This window comes from Onychomys torridus, chromosome 10 (genome assembly GCF_903995425.1).
Source record: "Onychomys torridus chromosome 10, mOncTor1.1, whole genome shotgun sequence".
NCBI classification, from domain to species: Eukaryota; Metazoa; Chordata; class Mammalia; order Rodentia; family Cricetidae; genus Onychomys; species Onychomys torridus.
The window spans coordinates 30,719,119-30,733,982 of record NC_050452.1 but is presented as its reverse complement, the minus strand read 5'-3'; the positions used below and the strand labels follow the sequence as shown (position 1 = coordinate 30,733,982).

Below are 14,864 nucleotides of genomic sequence, written 5' to 3'. Positions count from 1 at the left end.
AGGCAGATCCCAGGGTCATCATGCTAGCTGGGCAGTCTAACCGAAACTGCAAGCTCCCGGTTGAGAAAGAGACCTGGTCTCAAAAAAATCAAGGTGAAGAGCAAGAGATGCTGGTGTGTTCCTCCAGCCTCCACATGCCAACATACACCCACAAACAGAGATGGAGGGAATTTGTGAGCTAATTGAGACAGTGACTCAAGACTATACAGTTTAATTAGCACAAAGATGACTGAGTGATCAGAACAATGCACAGGGATTTTCTGTTCCTTGGCCACTGGTTGAACCTTTAAACCATCCTTACATATAAATAAGGAACAGTTCTAACAGTCCTCTAGACTATGAGACTGCTTGGCTAGAAAGGCTTTTCATCATTAGTCGGTTTAATCACCCCACGCTCTCTCTAGATATAATTTACTTAACCTTATGTAGAACTACCGCTAACCGGATGTGTTCAGCAGGAATTTGGAAGCTGGAAATGACAAAAATAAAGTTGCATCTCAAGTCACATAGAATAACAATGGGAGGGCAGACCGAGAGTTTTGGAGGTTTTGCCAACTGCCCTGTCAAGGACTGTCAAGAGGGGAGGAAGCTTTTGGCTTCTCTGATCTTTTGCTTCACCCCTTTGCAAGACAAGATGAGCCCCGCATGAATGCGCTTCAGGGATTCCAGACGCTTGTTGAGATACTCTGTCCTCTCCACCTTTTCCTCAAAGTCTCGGAGCAGTGATTCCTTACCCAGAAGGCCAGATTTCTGATTCAGCCTGATGTTGTCAGTTCGCAGGCTGTCTCGGGCTTGCTTCGTCTTTGTTAATAGGTCTCTTCCTAGGGCCACCTGGGCCTCGATTTCCAAAAGTTGTGCCTTTTTGCATGTGTTCTCCATGTCTATGAAAGACAGCTTTTCCTTCACATGGGTTATAATCTGCACGTTGCTGGTCACCTTAGTGCGCAGTTTCAAAAGTTCCTCGTTTCGTTCCTCGACTTTCTCGTTGAAGGTCTGGTTCTCAATTTTGAGCTGTTCAAAGTCGATGAGGAGCAGCCCCTCAGCCAAGTCCTCCTGGGCCTTCATCCTGGTTTCAAAGTGTACCAGGCTCTGCTTCAACTGCACGTTCTCGAGACGCACCGCGCTCATCTCCTTCTCCTTTTTATCCTCCAGCGCCTGGATCTGTTCCACCTCTCTCAGAGCCGCCTGGCGCCCACCGCGCATGCGGCAGCTGCCCATGACCTGCATTACTACCTGCTTCTTGAGGGCCTGGAAGCGCCGCCACTCTTTCTCCACCCTGGCCTGCTTCTCCTGGCACTGCTGCTTCATCTCACGCACCTCCTCGCGGTACCACTCTAGGTCGTCCGCTTCTTGTTTCTTCAGTTCCTCCAGCATGGCCAGATAGCGCAAGTATGCTTGCTCTTTCTCGGGAGAGTCTGGTCCCGCGTCCTTGTCCCCGGGTTCAGCTGGTTCCATGCCCTTCTTGCGTAGCGCCTCGCAGATCTTCTGCTGTAGGTACACATTGTAGCGCTGGTACCGGCTCCGCTCCACTAGCAAGGCGTGGTACTGGTCCACTAGCTCACCGCGCAGCTGCTGCTCTTGCAGCTTCCGGAAATCCGCAGACCACTCAAAGTCTTCGTAGTCCTCCTCCTCCTCTTCCTCCTCCTCTCCAGGTTGAAGATGCTCTTCTTTGCTTTTGCGTCGTTCTCGACCTGTCACCTCGATCTCTTCGCTACCTTGTTTCAGCTCCGACTCCTTTGCTTTCTCTTTCTCAGCCCGTGGGGCTGGAGCAGCCGCCTCCTCCACGATCGTGGTCAGTGGCACCTGGGGGCGGAACCGTGACTCCTTGCTCTTCAACCTCTTCACCTTATCCTGCTTCTCCGGCTGGTCGGGTTCCTCGTCCTCATCTTCATCGTCGTCTTCGTCCTCGTCTTCATCGTCGTCTTCGTCCTCGTCCCGCTCCTTGGACTCCGGCTTGGTCTCAGACTCTGGCAGACTCTCTGGCTCTTGGGACTCGGCCTCGCTCGCGGCCTCTACTGCCTCGCCCGCAGCCTCGGCGGCCTCCAGACTTTCCGGGCCCTCGACATGCGCGTAATCGATCCCCTCCGAAGCCTCTGCTTTGGGTTCGTCCGCAACCGGCTGCGTCTCCGGTCCAGGCTCTGACTCCGTTTCTGACGCCGGCTCCGGCTCCAACTCTGGCTCCGCAGGTTCGGCCAGGATCTGAGGATCGAAGGTGACCTTGGGCTCGGAAGGCTTCTTGGTCGGGCCTTCCTCGGTTCTTCCTTCGCCTTCGGTGTCCCCGTCGTGGCTCTCCATGCTCGACCTGCTGCTGTCTGAAGACCGCTGCAGCTTGCTGTTAGGTTTCCCGGGGCAACCAGGGCGCGCGCGGTGGGCCCCGCGATTGGTCGCCTGCCTTCCCTTTCTCGCCGCCTCCCAGCAATATTAAGCCAATGAAAGACCACGAACAGGTGAAGGTAGGCGCTGATTGGACGCTGGCTCTTGAGAGGCGTGGCGCACAAGACCCGCTTCCTGTCTGCGCCTCGGCGGCTGTCAGGCTCGGGGCGGGACCGTGCAGCTGCGCGAGCCCATGAGGCAGACGGAGGCGGTGGCGCGCAGGCGCAGAGCGGAGGCTCGGCCGTCCGCGTGGGGGCGCGCGCGGGGCGCCTGCGCGATGCGGCGGGGAGACAGCGGCGGCGGCAGCGGCGGCGGCCGGGCCGGGCCCGAGGGCGCCTGCGTGCTGAGGCGGGACGCGGCCCGCCTGGCGGGCTCCGGCGGCGCCTGGGCGGGGGCGGCCGTGGCAGCGGCCGGCAGCAGCGCGGACGCGGCGGGCGCAGTAGGCCCGGCAGGCGGCGGGGCGCTGACGGCCGGGGGCGCGGCGGCTGCGGGCCGGGCGGCGGGCGAGCGGGGGAAGATGGCGGAGCTGGGCAAGAAGTACTGCGTGTACTGCCTGGCCGAGGTGAGCCCGCTGCGCTTCCGCTGCACCGAGTGCCAGGACATCGAGCTGTGCCCCGAGTGCTTCTCGGCTGGCGCGGAGATCGGCCACCACCGCCGCTACCACGGTTACCAGCTGGTGGACGGCGGACGATTCACTCTCTGGGGGCCTGAGGCGGAGGGCGGCTGGACCAGCCGCGAGGAGCAGCTGCTGTTGGACGCCATCGAGCAGTTCGGCTTCGGCAACTGGGTGAGCGGCAGGCCCTAGCTAGAAGGAGGGGATGGCTGGCTGGCTGGCTGGGTGCACGCTGCGGAGGGCCGCAGGTGTCGGGGCGGGATTGCCCGGAGAATGTTGGGTGCCCGCGGCTACACAGCTGGTAGAGCAGGGCCTTGACCCGTGACCCCGACACGGAGCTGTCTGCCCTTCACACTCGTCCTCATAAGGTGTGCATTTGCGGAGGGCAGGCCCTGTGACTTGCCAAGCTTCTCTTTGAGCCAGATGGCAGCAAGCTAGACCCCATGGTCCTTGCTGAGTTCCCTGCTAGGGTTGGGTTCTTCTGGGCACAGTGGTGAAGAAGGGCAGAAGCCTGCGCTGCCCATCCCGCATGCATTTAGTTTGCATTCAAGGCTTCGTGTGTTTTCTGAGGATGTCAGCATGTGCCCTGTGCTAGGGTTCTCTGTGGGTAGCAGTGTCTTGTTTAATTCTTGCTCCCCACAGCACCCATGGCATGGTGTGATGGGTGGTCAGTAAAGAATGAACAAAGACATCTTCGTGAGGAGGCATGGAGTCTGGGGTCTGTTCTCTAGCTGTCAGGTTTCTGTAGAGGTGGCCTGCTGGTGGCAAGAGCATTGGTGTGACAGCCAGATAGTGTGCTGGGTGCTGGTTGTTCTCTAGGGAACTCTAAGGAGCTCTCCTTCTATTCCTCACCTGTATTAGGGAAGAGCTCTGTCTGTGTTGTCACCATTACCACCAGGCACATATAACCTCTTCAGGCTTTCAGAGAAGCAGGGAGCTAAACACGACTCTGCCCTGTCCAGACTCTTCCCTAGTATGGTAGGGTCCTGCTTCTCTGAGCTTCACTACTCTAGCCATGCTGCTCTCCTGTTCCAGGTCATCATACAGTGAGTGACCTTCTGGACCCACTTCCCCCACCTAGGAAAGATTCTGCTCTACAGATGCTTTCCCGATGGCCAACACCATGATTCCTGCTCTCCAAAAACGTCTGGTTGCTTTGTCTATAAGTGGTGTTTTTTGGTGTGTATTGAGCATTTGCTTTGTACAGATCAGGCAGCATGAAGCACCCTGAAGAAGAGCCTCAGAGCTGAAAACATTGCATTCATTTGCTCGGTTCCTGGAGCTTGTCTCTTACCTGATGACATCCATCCCTCTCTACCTGATTGCCCATGGTAACCCAACCTCACTTTGTCCTCAGCCAACTCAAAGCCTTCATCCACATCCAGTTGGTCAGCTGTCATTCTATTTTAAAAAATGTGCAGAATGTAGCTGCTAATTCTGGCCCAAACCACGCTGGCGTTTGCCCCCTGCTGTGATCACTTCTCACGGTTTACCTGCTTTCTCCTTCATTCTATAGCAACTTCTCACACACCAACAATAGGGCTTTTAAAACATAAGCTGCATCTCTTTGGCCCTTAGCAACTTCCAGTTCTCCTTAGATTACACTACAATGCCTTCAAGGCCTGACAACATTTATGATTCCCTGTGTCTCATGCTTACTCCCTTGATCAGTTTTCCTTTCTTCTGCCTGAAGTACTTTCTCCCTAGTCAAGACTATGACTGATCTTTGTCCTTACATTAAGAGCGACTTTCCTCACACCATTCCTCCAGCACTTATCTCCAGAGTAGTCACTGAGAAGAGTGAGAGTATTAGTTCCTGGGAAGCCCAGCACTGATCTTGTTTTATCTCTCGAAAACTTGGACTATACTTGGGGAAGTCTGTGGAAGAGGAGGCAGAAAGAGTGTAGAACCAGAGGGGATGAAGGACACCAGCTCATATGAACTCATAGAGACTGAAGCAGTGTGCCCAGGGCCAACATGGGTCTGCCCCAGGTCCTTTGCATAGATAGTATAGCTTCAGTTTAGAATTTTTATGGGACTCCTGAGTATGTGAATGAGTGGGTCACTGATTCTCGTGACTTCTCTTGGAGCTCTTTTTCTTCATTGGTTTACCTTGTCCAACTTTGGTGCGATGGTTTTTGTTCTATCTTATTATATTTTATTTTGTTAAAGAAATCTTGGGCTGTGGAGTCTGCACCTCAGCTGGTGTTTGTGGCCCATTTGTGCAGCACAGTCAGAAGCACACAGCACCCAGGAACTCAAGCCTGTAAAATGTGGATGAATAAGCAGGCTGGGTGGGGAAGGCCTCTTCAGAAGCAGCACTCTGAGGCTCTAAGGCCAGAGGAGCTTGGGATGCAGGTTCTCATGAGGCCCAGGCTCTGCTTTGGAAGAAGTAAATCCCAAGGGAAGTCTTGGGGCTTGGCTGCCTGTGTGGAGTTCATGGACTGCTACCTGCTGAAGCAGCAGGAGTCTTAGGGCCAGTCTGAGAGATGCAACCACTGCTCCCCACACAGGGATAGAGGAGGCTCTGTGACCCCTCTGTCTGTGCTCTCTTAGGCCAGTTGCTTTACTCCTTTGAGCCTTGTTCTTCTTCACCAGAGGCACCACAGCTTGGGTATGTGCTTCTTTTCTGAGCTTGTATGCTATTACACAGACGCATGTCCCAGTTTGGATCTGTGGAGGCCTGTGCCAGCTCTATGCTGTACCTTTATGTACCCAAGTCATGTGACTTGCACAAGCAACTATGGTGATATTTTATAGCAACACTGCGGGGGGGGGGGGGGCAGTGAATTTATGTTCTTAGTCTACAGTTGAAAGACAGCAACTGTGAGAATCTAAGCTGCTTGCCAAGACTTCGATAGCTTTGTCCATGACAGGTAGGTGTGGTTATAGCCTGGGCCTCCACTGCAGCACTAAGAGCGTGATGTGGCTAGAGACCAGAAGCTTCCTGGTGCAGTTGGGGGTGTGGTACTTCCAGGCTTTACACAGGGTCTAGTTGGGATCTGTACTACAAAGAAGTCACCGAAGGGAGAATACCGTAGTAGGGAGGTGACTGAAGAAGGAGGTGGCCCTCAGCAACACACACAGGTCAGGCCTGCTGGGGTGCTCAGAGACTCCAGAAAGCTGCGCTGTGGCGGACTCTGCTGGTTGAATGATGCGGGACCTCTGGAGCATGTGAACACAAATGTGTAGACATGCAGAGGTTCAGGATGATTCGAGCCGTCAGTGTTGTCACTTGGCTCTAAAGACATTAAACTGTCACAGAGGAGGCAGTTTAAGAGGTCCAGCTCCTCTGCCAGGCATCCAACAGAGGAAAATGGGGCTCAGGCCAGCTTATGTGGTTTTGAATGTAGTAAGAGGAACCTAGGGGCAGGCGGAGCAGCCTGGGTAGTAGCACATCTTTCCCTCTTTAGATGACAGTTGACATCCACAGGCAAACCATGCCCAATGTGCAGATTGCTGCATCGTGCATTCATTCCTCTATCCACTGGCATGTGCTCAAAAGTCTGCTATGTGCTAGCCCCTGTGGAGAGGCACTGCTGGGAAAGCTGGGACCTTGCAGTGTGGATGAGTAGAACTCCGTGTCCAGTGGTGAGAAGGACAAGGAAAGGCTGTATGGGTATGAAGGTAGCATGGAGGAAGAAGGTACTTTGTGTTCTAGGAGTTGGTTGTATTTGTGAGCTAGGCAGAAGCTGGCTTGCCCCAAGTGGAAGGCTGTGGATGAGGACTCTTCCTGTGGGGTGGTCAATGAATGCACGAGAGCTTACATATAGTCATGATAGGAAAAACCTTAAGCCCAGCCAGTGCGTGTTTGGGGTATTAAAAGCTGATTGGCATTTCTTTGTGCCAGGTGCCAGACAGGTCTGTGATGGTATTAAGGCTGATGTCCATTCCCTTGTGGCAGGCCTCAAGGCATGCATTGTTCCCTCACTCTTACAATTGCCCCAAACTCTGAGGCAGATGTCCCTCACTTACTGATGAAAAGCAAGTGCATGGAAGGATGAATCCAGGTAGAATCGGTGCCCTGGTCTTTGTGGTTCATGTCTCATTGGGACACTGACACAGACCTGCTGGTGCCAGGTACCAGCCAGACACTGACTTGTCATCTATAGGGTCTCAGGAACCATCCGCCTTTTTACCAGGTGTCGTAGTACGGGTTTCTACTGCTGTGAAGAGACACCATGACCATGGCAACTCTTATAAAGGAAAAACATTTTAATTGTGGCTTACATTTTCAGAGGTTTAGTTCATTACCATCATGGCAGGAATGGTGGCATGCAGGCAGACATGATTCTAGCTGCATCTTGATCAGAAGGCAATAGCAAATGGACTGAACCACTGGGCGTGGCTTAAGCATAGATGAACCCTCAAAGCCCACCTCCACAGTGACACACTTCCTCTAACAAAACAAGATGTGGATTAGGCCACATCTACTCCAACAAAACCACACCTCCTAGTAGTGTTTCTCCCTTTGGGGGCCATTTTCTTTCAGACCTCCACACCAGGGCTGAAGGCTTGTAGGGGTTAGTAGAAGGAGTGTGTCATCAGCCTGCATCTGACAGAAGGGTTAGTAGAGATGATAAGGACAGACTAGAGGAGGAAAGATCCTGGGTAGGGTCATGTAGAGCACTGGCTCCCAAATGTTAGCTGACTCAGAACAATCTGGAGAGTGCACTGAACACAGAAGAGGGTGGGAGTGGTGCCCAAGGAAATGAGGTCTCAGGCTTGTCTACTACCCCAGGAGAATAGTGTCAGTTGGCCATCTCAAGGGCCAGCTGTTCCTATGAGGCAGGAAGAAAAGTCATGTCTAGATGTCCCTTTGCATAACTGGCTGAGCTAGCCTGCCAGCCTGGGGAGCTGGTGTTGGCCCTGCCTGCCTTTTCCTGGCCACACTGTCCTGCTGCCCCTCTCAAGATTCGGGGAGGGTCTGATCTGAGGGTGCACAGAGCCAGGATGGAGTAGCAGGTGCCACAGTGACTTGGCTGTGAGAACTCATGGCGGACGGGACTGGAGGCACTTCTCAGGATAGTGTGGTCTGTGCTTTGGACCTGCCCTTCCCCTGAGGACTTCAGAATGCTTTCAGGGGGATTATGTTTCCCATTTCTTCCTGGCAGAAAGGGGGTTGCCTTTGGCTTCTGCCTCTTTAGAAGCTCCTTCATTTGAAGGGGGTGTGGGGGAAGAGCCAGGGCTCCCTCTAGACACAGGCACACACTCCTACTGCAAAGTCCAGCCCCTGGTCATGGCCAACCTCAGCCTGCTTTGTTCCTTACAGTCCAGTTGCTGGGAGAAAAAAGACAACAACAGAGTTAAGTGTCAGCTGGGTTGTGGCAGGGTTGTCTGTTAAAGAGGAAGGACAGGAAGGAAATTGCCCCCCCACCCCAGTCAAGGTTGCCTGCCCCAGGCAAGGTGCTGGAAGCATCAGAAGCTGTGTGCATAGCACCCTTCTGCCAGTCAGAGTCAGGACCTGCCATCCTGTGGAGCTTCTTTGAGAGCTGCTTGAACCAGGAAGAAGCAGTGGCCTGTAGTACAGCCTTGCCCTGAGTGCTCATAGTGCCAGGAATTGTATGAGGCAGGCTTCTCAGCACATGCTGCATTGATAGTCACGAGAGGCCCCAGGGTGACAAGCACTTGGTGACAGGCAGTGCTCTTAGCCAGACTGCTGAATTTGAGCTGCAGTGTCAGCTGGCCATGTGCACTATGATAGCTCACCCAAAGGTTTATTGACCTTCAATTGTGGGTAGTGAGAGCACTGCTCTCCTGGGTGCAGCTGTGAGGTTTCAGTGAGATGATGTATAGGTGCTCTTGCCTGTTACTTTTTTTTTTTTGTGGAGCCAAGGATCGAACTGAAGGCCTTGCACTTGCTGGGCAAGTGCTCTACCACTGAGCTAAATCCCCACCCCACCTGTTACTTTTAATTGGACTCCAACAAAATGCCTAAGAGAAGGACTCACAGACTGGGAAGCAGCAAGAGTGAAGGGAACAGGAGGTGGAACCAGAAGGAAAGCTTTGGGAGAATGTGGGCTTGGAACACATGTACACACACACACACACACACACACACACACACACACATACCCACCTTCCAGTGAACCAGATCGTTCCGAGTAGCAGGACTGATGATGCAGATCACAGACTGCTTGGCCCTGGGTGCTGTGCTGGTGCCTCCTAATGTGTCTGACCCTTCCACTACTCTGTGAATGAGACCTCAGCTGAAGATTTCAGATGCTTGGGCTCATTGGTCAGCTAATCGGGCCGAATCAGTGACCTCAAGGTTCCCTAAGAGAGCAAAGAGGTGGAGAATGATAAAGAACAGATCTGATGTCATCCTCTGGCCTCTGCAGCACATGTACACGTATGCAAATCTTTGCAAGTGAGGGGCCTTGAAGGCCACTCCTGGGACTTTTCACCAAGGCCTGGAGGAACATCTCCAAGGAAATCAGATCCTGCCTGGCCTGAGTGTGGCCGTTTCTTTGCTAGACAGGATCAGAGGCTCTACGAGGACCAGCGGCAGCTGGGCACAGTCATACTTTGGCTTTTTAGAATGCTTCCTGAGAGAAAGAAGTAGGGGTGAAGCTAGTAGTGACATTTAAAGTTGGAGTCATAGAATTCACCCCTGGAGAGCAGAGTATATCCCTTGCTATAATCTTTACTTTTCTCCTTGGGAGTCTTGGGTGAACCTGCACCTGTCTCAGAACTTCATCCTGCTTTGTTAGGGTTAATCTACAATGTTTCCTCAGGCCTGTGGGAAGGGTCCCAGCTTCATGCTCCAGGTCTGTGTCCCAGAAAAGGTCCAGATGGAGGGCTGCTCAGCTGAGTTGGGTCTCTTTACCTTCCACAGCACCTAGCTTATCATCAGGACAGCCAGCAGTGTCACGGAGACTGGATTAGGCATGACCATTTGGGGCCCAAAGCAACTTGCCCTTCACTGAACTGTGTATAACCTGCAGCTCAGAGGTGCTGCTGGTTCTGGGACTAGTGTTGAGAATAGCAGCCGGGAAGTGAGTGTGCATTTTGAGCAATTACTTTCTGAAGTGGCTTTAGCGGTTGACTTTAAGGAAGAGGCCTCTTGGCAAGAGGAAAAGATTGAGGGAGGCATTTAGTTTCCTCTCTTGCAGGAGTGGAGAATGTTTTCCGCGGTGGTGGCACTGCACTTAGTCTCTGCATGCCCATCATCCATAGCCACCTAAGAGAGGAATAGGCCCAGGTTCCAGAAGCTAAGGCTGGGACAGCGCTCAGAGCCCTGGTCCTCTTTGTCCTAGAGCTGCAGCAAGAAACAGTCCCCTTTGTTGTCATGCTGCATGGATTTGCTTTGCCCTGTGGACAAGTTGGCAAGTCTGCTGTCTAGTCTGAGTGAAAGTGTGTCCTCTAACAGCAGACTGTCTTCAAGTGCTCTTCGGGGTTTGCACATGGTTGAGTTTCTCTTTAAGAAGCCAGAAAGTGAAGAACGACTCTTAGTTCTCATCCCAGCTTTGTCACCTGTTCCCACATAGCCTCAAACAAGTCTGGAGCTCTGGAGCTTCCTCTTGGGTACATCTGTGCAAGTTCCTTCAGTGCCAATCCGGTTGGGATGCCTATCTGAAGATATGTGGGGGGGATAATGGGTGTGTGTGTTGTGTGTGACAAATAACAACGTTGATAGGAAGTAGCCCAAGTAAACTTGGTGAGAATATGAGAAGAACTGAGTGAAGTGCATTGATGGTCTAGCTTTTGTCATTATAGGAAGACATGGCTGCGCATGTGGGTGCTTCAAGGACTCCCCAGGAAGTGATGGAGCACTATGTCAGCATGTACATCCATGGGAACTTGGGCAAAGCCTGCATCCCTGACACCATCCCCAACCGGGTGACAGACCATACCTGCCCCAGCGGAGGCCCTCTCTCACCTAGCCTCACCACCCCTTTGCCCCCCCTGGACATCTCGGTGGCTGAGCAGCAGCAGCTGGGCTATATGCCACTGCGTGATGACTATGAGATCGAGTATGACCAGGATGCTGAGACACTCATCAGTGGGCTCTCTGTGAACTATGATGATGATGATGTGGAGATTGAGCTCAAGCGTGCCCATGTAGACATGTATGTGCGGAAGCTGAAGGAGAGGCAGCGCCGGAAGAACATCGCCCGTGACTACAACCTGGTGCCGGCCTTCCTGGGCAAGGACAAGAAGGAGAAGGAGAAGACACTAAAGCGAAAGATCACCAAGGAGGAGAAGGAGCTGCGGCTGAAACTGCGGCCTCTCTACCAGTTCATGTCCTGCAGAGAGTTCGACGACTTATTTGAAAACATGCACAAGGAGAAGATGCTTCGCGCCAAGATCAGAGAGCTGCAGAGGTACCGGCGCAACGGCATTACGAAGATGGAAGAGTCGGCCGAGTATGAGGCTGCCAGGCACAAACGGGAGAGGAGGAAGGAGAACAAAAACCTGGCCAGCTCCAAAAGGGGGAAGGAAGACGGCAAAGACGGCGAGTTTGCAGCCATAGAGAACCTTCCTGGGTTTGAGCTGCTGTCAGATCGGGAGAAGGTTCTCTGTAGCTCTTTGAACTTGAGTCCCGCACGCTATGTGACTGTGAAGACTATTATAATTAAAGATCACCTCCAGAAACGACAAGGGATCCCCTCTAAAAGTCGCCTTCCCAGTTATCTGGACAAGGTCCTAAAGAAAAGGATTTTGAATTTCCTCACAGAAAGTGGGTGGATATCCAGGGACGCTTCCTGAGGCCAGATGCTAAAGCGGCTTATGAGCCAAATGACCTGGGCCCCACATTGTTGCTCTTTTAAACAAATTGAATTCTTTTTTCAAGGCTTACATTTTTTCATGACCCTCTGGAAGAAGCAATAGTAGCAATCCTAAATTGACTTAGGGGGGAGACAAGCCTGTGTCTTTCTGACTTAGTCCTAAGGTAATCCTTTCCGAAGACAGTCTGCCTTTGTGCCCCTCTGAAGACTGTCCTCTCCTTGGAATAGTCCCCTTTATTTCTTGAGCCTTTCCCCCTTTGGGTTCAGAAGCTGTTACGCTGTGGGAGCCAAGAGCTGTGTGTTCCTGACATCAGCTTTTCCCTGGTGACACAAGCTTTACTCAGGCGGGCTGTTGCTGGCACCCTTTTGCTGAGCCCACTGCTGCCCACAGCCGATAACCCAAGCACAGCCCCGGCACACCGCACTTTACCGGGAGGCAGGCTGTGCACAGAACCTTTGCTGTGGAGGCCAGAAATTCCCACCAGGCCCGCTCCCCACTGAGCCACTTAAAATGAGCCCCTCATTTGCACACAGTGACCACATGAGCTTCCACTTACCTGACAGCAGCCATTCCAGGCCCTCAACAAGTGCTGGTTTCATCTTAGCCTGGCCCACCCTGGGCTGCCTGGGCAGGCTCTCTCGGCACATTCTTGTCCCTGTGATTGGGAAAGAAGTTAATGGGAGGGCCAAAGGGTCAGGTGGGGGCTGCTGTTCGCTGCTGTGAACCCCTATAGTACACCTGACTTGGAAGACCCCTTTGAGTTCAAGTCTGAGTGTGCAATGCTGAGTTGGGGCAGTAGCTGCTCAGGACTTCCACCACCACTGCAGATTCCCTTTCACTGAATATAGGACATACTAGATAACCCGGCTCAGTGAGCTGACTAGGGTATGACCAAGCCCCTCCAGCCGGGTGGAGCCACGGGACCAGCTGGCAGCGGCCCTGGGGAGTGCAGAGCGTCCTGCCTGTGCCTTGGAGCCTGTGCGCTGCTTTTGTTTGTGGTCTTGAAACAAACTCAGAAATGGCTCCTTCCCAGATCGACTGAAAAGCTTGTTTCTGGGGGCCTCCTTCAAGGATTCATATGGTACCTTCCTTCTAAACTTGAGGAAGGCGTTTGTCTTCTGGCTGCTCAGGGTTCTCACGCCCAGACCCTGTTTTAGAGTCCTGGAGTGACCACAGCCCCTGCCCCCTGTCCCTGAGGTACAAGAGCCTGTTTACCTCATAGAGTGTTTGGGCTCGGAAGTGAAAGTGAAGTTATTTGAAGAAAAACAACTCATTTCCAAGGACGACTTGATGACGTGCCTTTTCATTTTACATCCTCTGTCCCCCTAGGGTAAGTTTTTCAGCATTAAACAAAACATTTCAAATATACCGTATATGGCTTTAGTTGTAAAGTGCATTGTAGGCTAGCAGGGAAGTGCCCTGTGAGCCAGGCCCAGATTTCTCTTGACACCAGAAGATGCTGAGCAGTGGTGTCAAAGGACCAGCTCCACACTGCCCCCTGCAGGTGAACAGTGGACAGTAGCTGGTGTCACTGAACAGCAATGGGGTGGTGCTCAGGGCCTAGTTGTTAAGCCAGTGGTTCTCACAGTCGGGTTCCTGGGCACTTGTCAGAAATACAGAATCACACCCCATCTAACTCTCTTGAGGCAGAGATTTGGGGGCTTCCTTAACAGGGACTAGCAGGGTGTTTTTCAAACCTTCCAGGTGGCTGGGATACAAGCTCAAGTTTGAGAACCACTGGTTTTGTTCTGGTGTCTCCAACACCAGAGCCCCAGCTTGGTGAGGTTTGAAGTTTCAGTGTCTTCTTCAAAATGACAGCTAGACCTATATTAGCTTGAGAAGCAGAGGATCCTGTCAACATGTGGCCAAGAGCTATTGGACAAAAAGCTGTGCTTAAGCAGGCATATAGTGTGTGTACATCTTTTGATGATATGAACTTATTTGGGCGTGACTGTTTTAAAACACCATAATGAATGTATAATTAATTTATGTTCAAGTATTAATATTGTTACAAGGGAAAAGTAATATTAGGATTGTTTGCTCTCCTGTCTGCCCCAGCTGTTTTTGTCACATTACTCTTGTTAGCTCAGACCTTGACATGTTTGTATTTAATTCTCATGATAAATTAGCTACCACAACCCCATGGAACCAAGTCTTTTCAAATTTAAACTGTCTTTAAGTCAGAAAAGTTAGATAATCCTTCAACTGTTTGAAATAATGCTCTCTGGGAGGCCAACATTCCAAGAATGTATTAAGAATTGAAACCCTACCATTTTTATTATTCTTTTACATTAAATTGTTGAGAACAAAGTCATGTCTGTTTGCTTCTTGATCCTCCAGCTTCACAGAAGGCACTGTGCTCTCAAGCTAGCTTCTTGCCCAAGGTGGAAAGCTGCTGTCAACAAAGCACAAGTCCCCATGGGCCACACAGCTACACATCCACAGTGAGTCTGATCCTGAGAGTACCAGCCAGGCCAAAGATGATTTCCAGTGAGCAGGGTCCATTTCCAGCTGACTCTAAAGTTCTGGTTAGCCACACTCACACAACATACCCAGCTTCTATCATGCAGCTTCCTGTCAGTGGACTTGCATGTGGCTGAGAAAGACTTGAATTTCCAGGTGAAATGTGTGTATATCTGTGCATCTCTTGTTAGTGCTGACTGATGAACTTGCAAACATGGTTACATTTAATCGTCATTCCTGACTGGTTCCAGGACCCTCCTTCCTTCCAGGGTACCAAAAACATGGTGCTGAAGTGGCTTATGTAAGACAGCAGGCACTGTGTACACACACTATATGCACTCTCCAGAATGCCATGCACATAGACGGTGTACATGGAGACAGGAAAAATCCTGTCCATGTTCAGTCAACTGTTCTTAAACTTGATTATTGTGTTTGAGTGCAGGTGGGAGTCAGAGGACAACGTTGGGAATCATCTCCCATTGTGAACTCAGGTTGTCAGGCTTGGCAGCAGGTGCTTTTACTGGCTGACTCATCTTGCTGGCCTTTGACAGGTTTCTTGAGTCTAACGTGGAAGCTGTGAACAAGGCTGATTTAGACCTTGTAGGCTGAGCTTTGTACTGTTCAGCAGCTTTCGCTGGAAAGGGTTGACTACACATCCATGGTGAGCCTCATGGTGTGTGCA

The 14,864-nt window shown here is 51.9% G+C and overlaps 2 protein-coding genes across 2 annotated transcripts; one reads left to right on the top strand and one right to left on the bottom strand.

The window, feature by feature from the left end:
• Ccdc96 (coiled-coil domain containing 96) lies at window positions 1-2,340 on the bottom strand. The gene has a single exon (XM_036201089.1). It carries the CDS (start codon window positions 2,293-2,295, stop codon window positions 574-576), a length of 1,722 nt encoding a protein of 573 aa, XP_036056982.1. The 5' UTR covers window positions 2,296-2,340; the 3' UTR covers window positions 1-573.
• A 518-nt stretch (window positions 2,341-2,858) lies between these two features.
• Window positions 2,859-14,029, top strand: Tada2b (transcriptional adaptor 2B). The gene is made up of 2 exons (XM_036200675.1): window positions 2,859-3,160; window positions 10,706-14,029. The coding sequence occupies exons 1-2, from the start codon at window positions 2,891-2,893 to the stop codon at window positions 11,696-11,698; spliced, it is 1,263 nt and encodes a 420-aa protein (XP_036056568.1). The 5' UTR covers window positions 2,859-2,890; the 3' UTR covers window positions 11,699-14,029.
• Window positions 14,030-14,864: the final 835 nt, after the last annotated feature.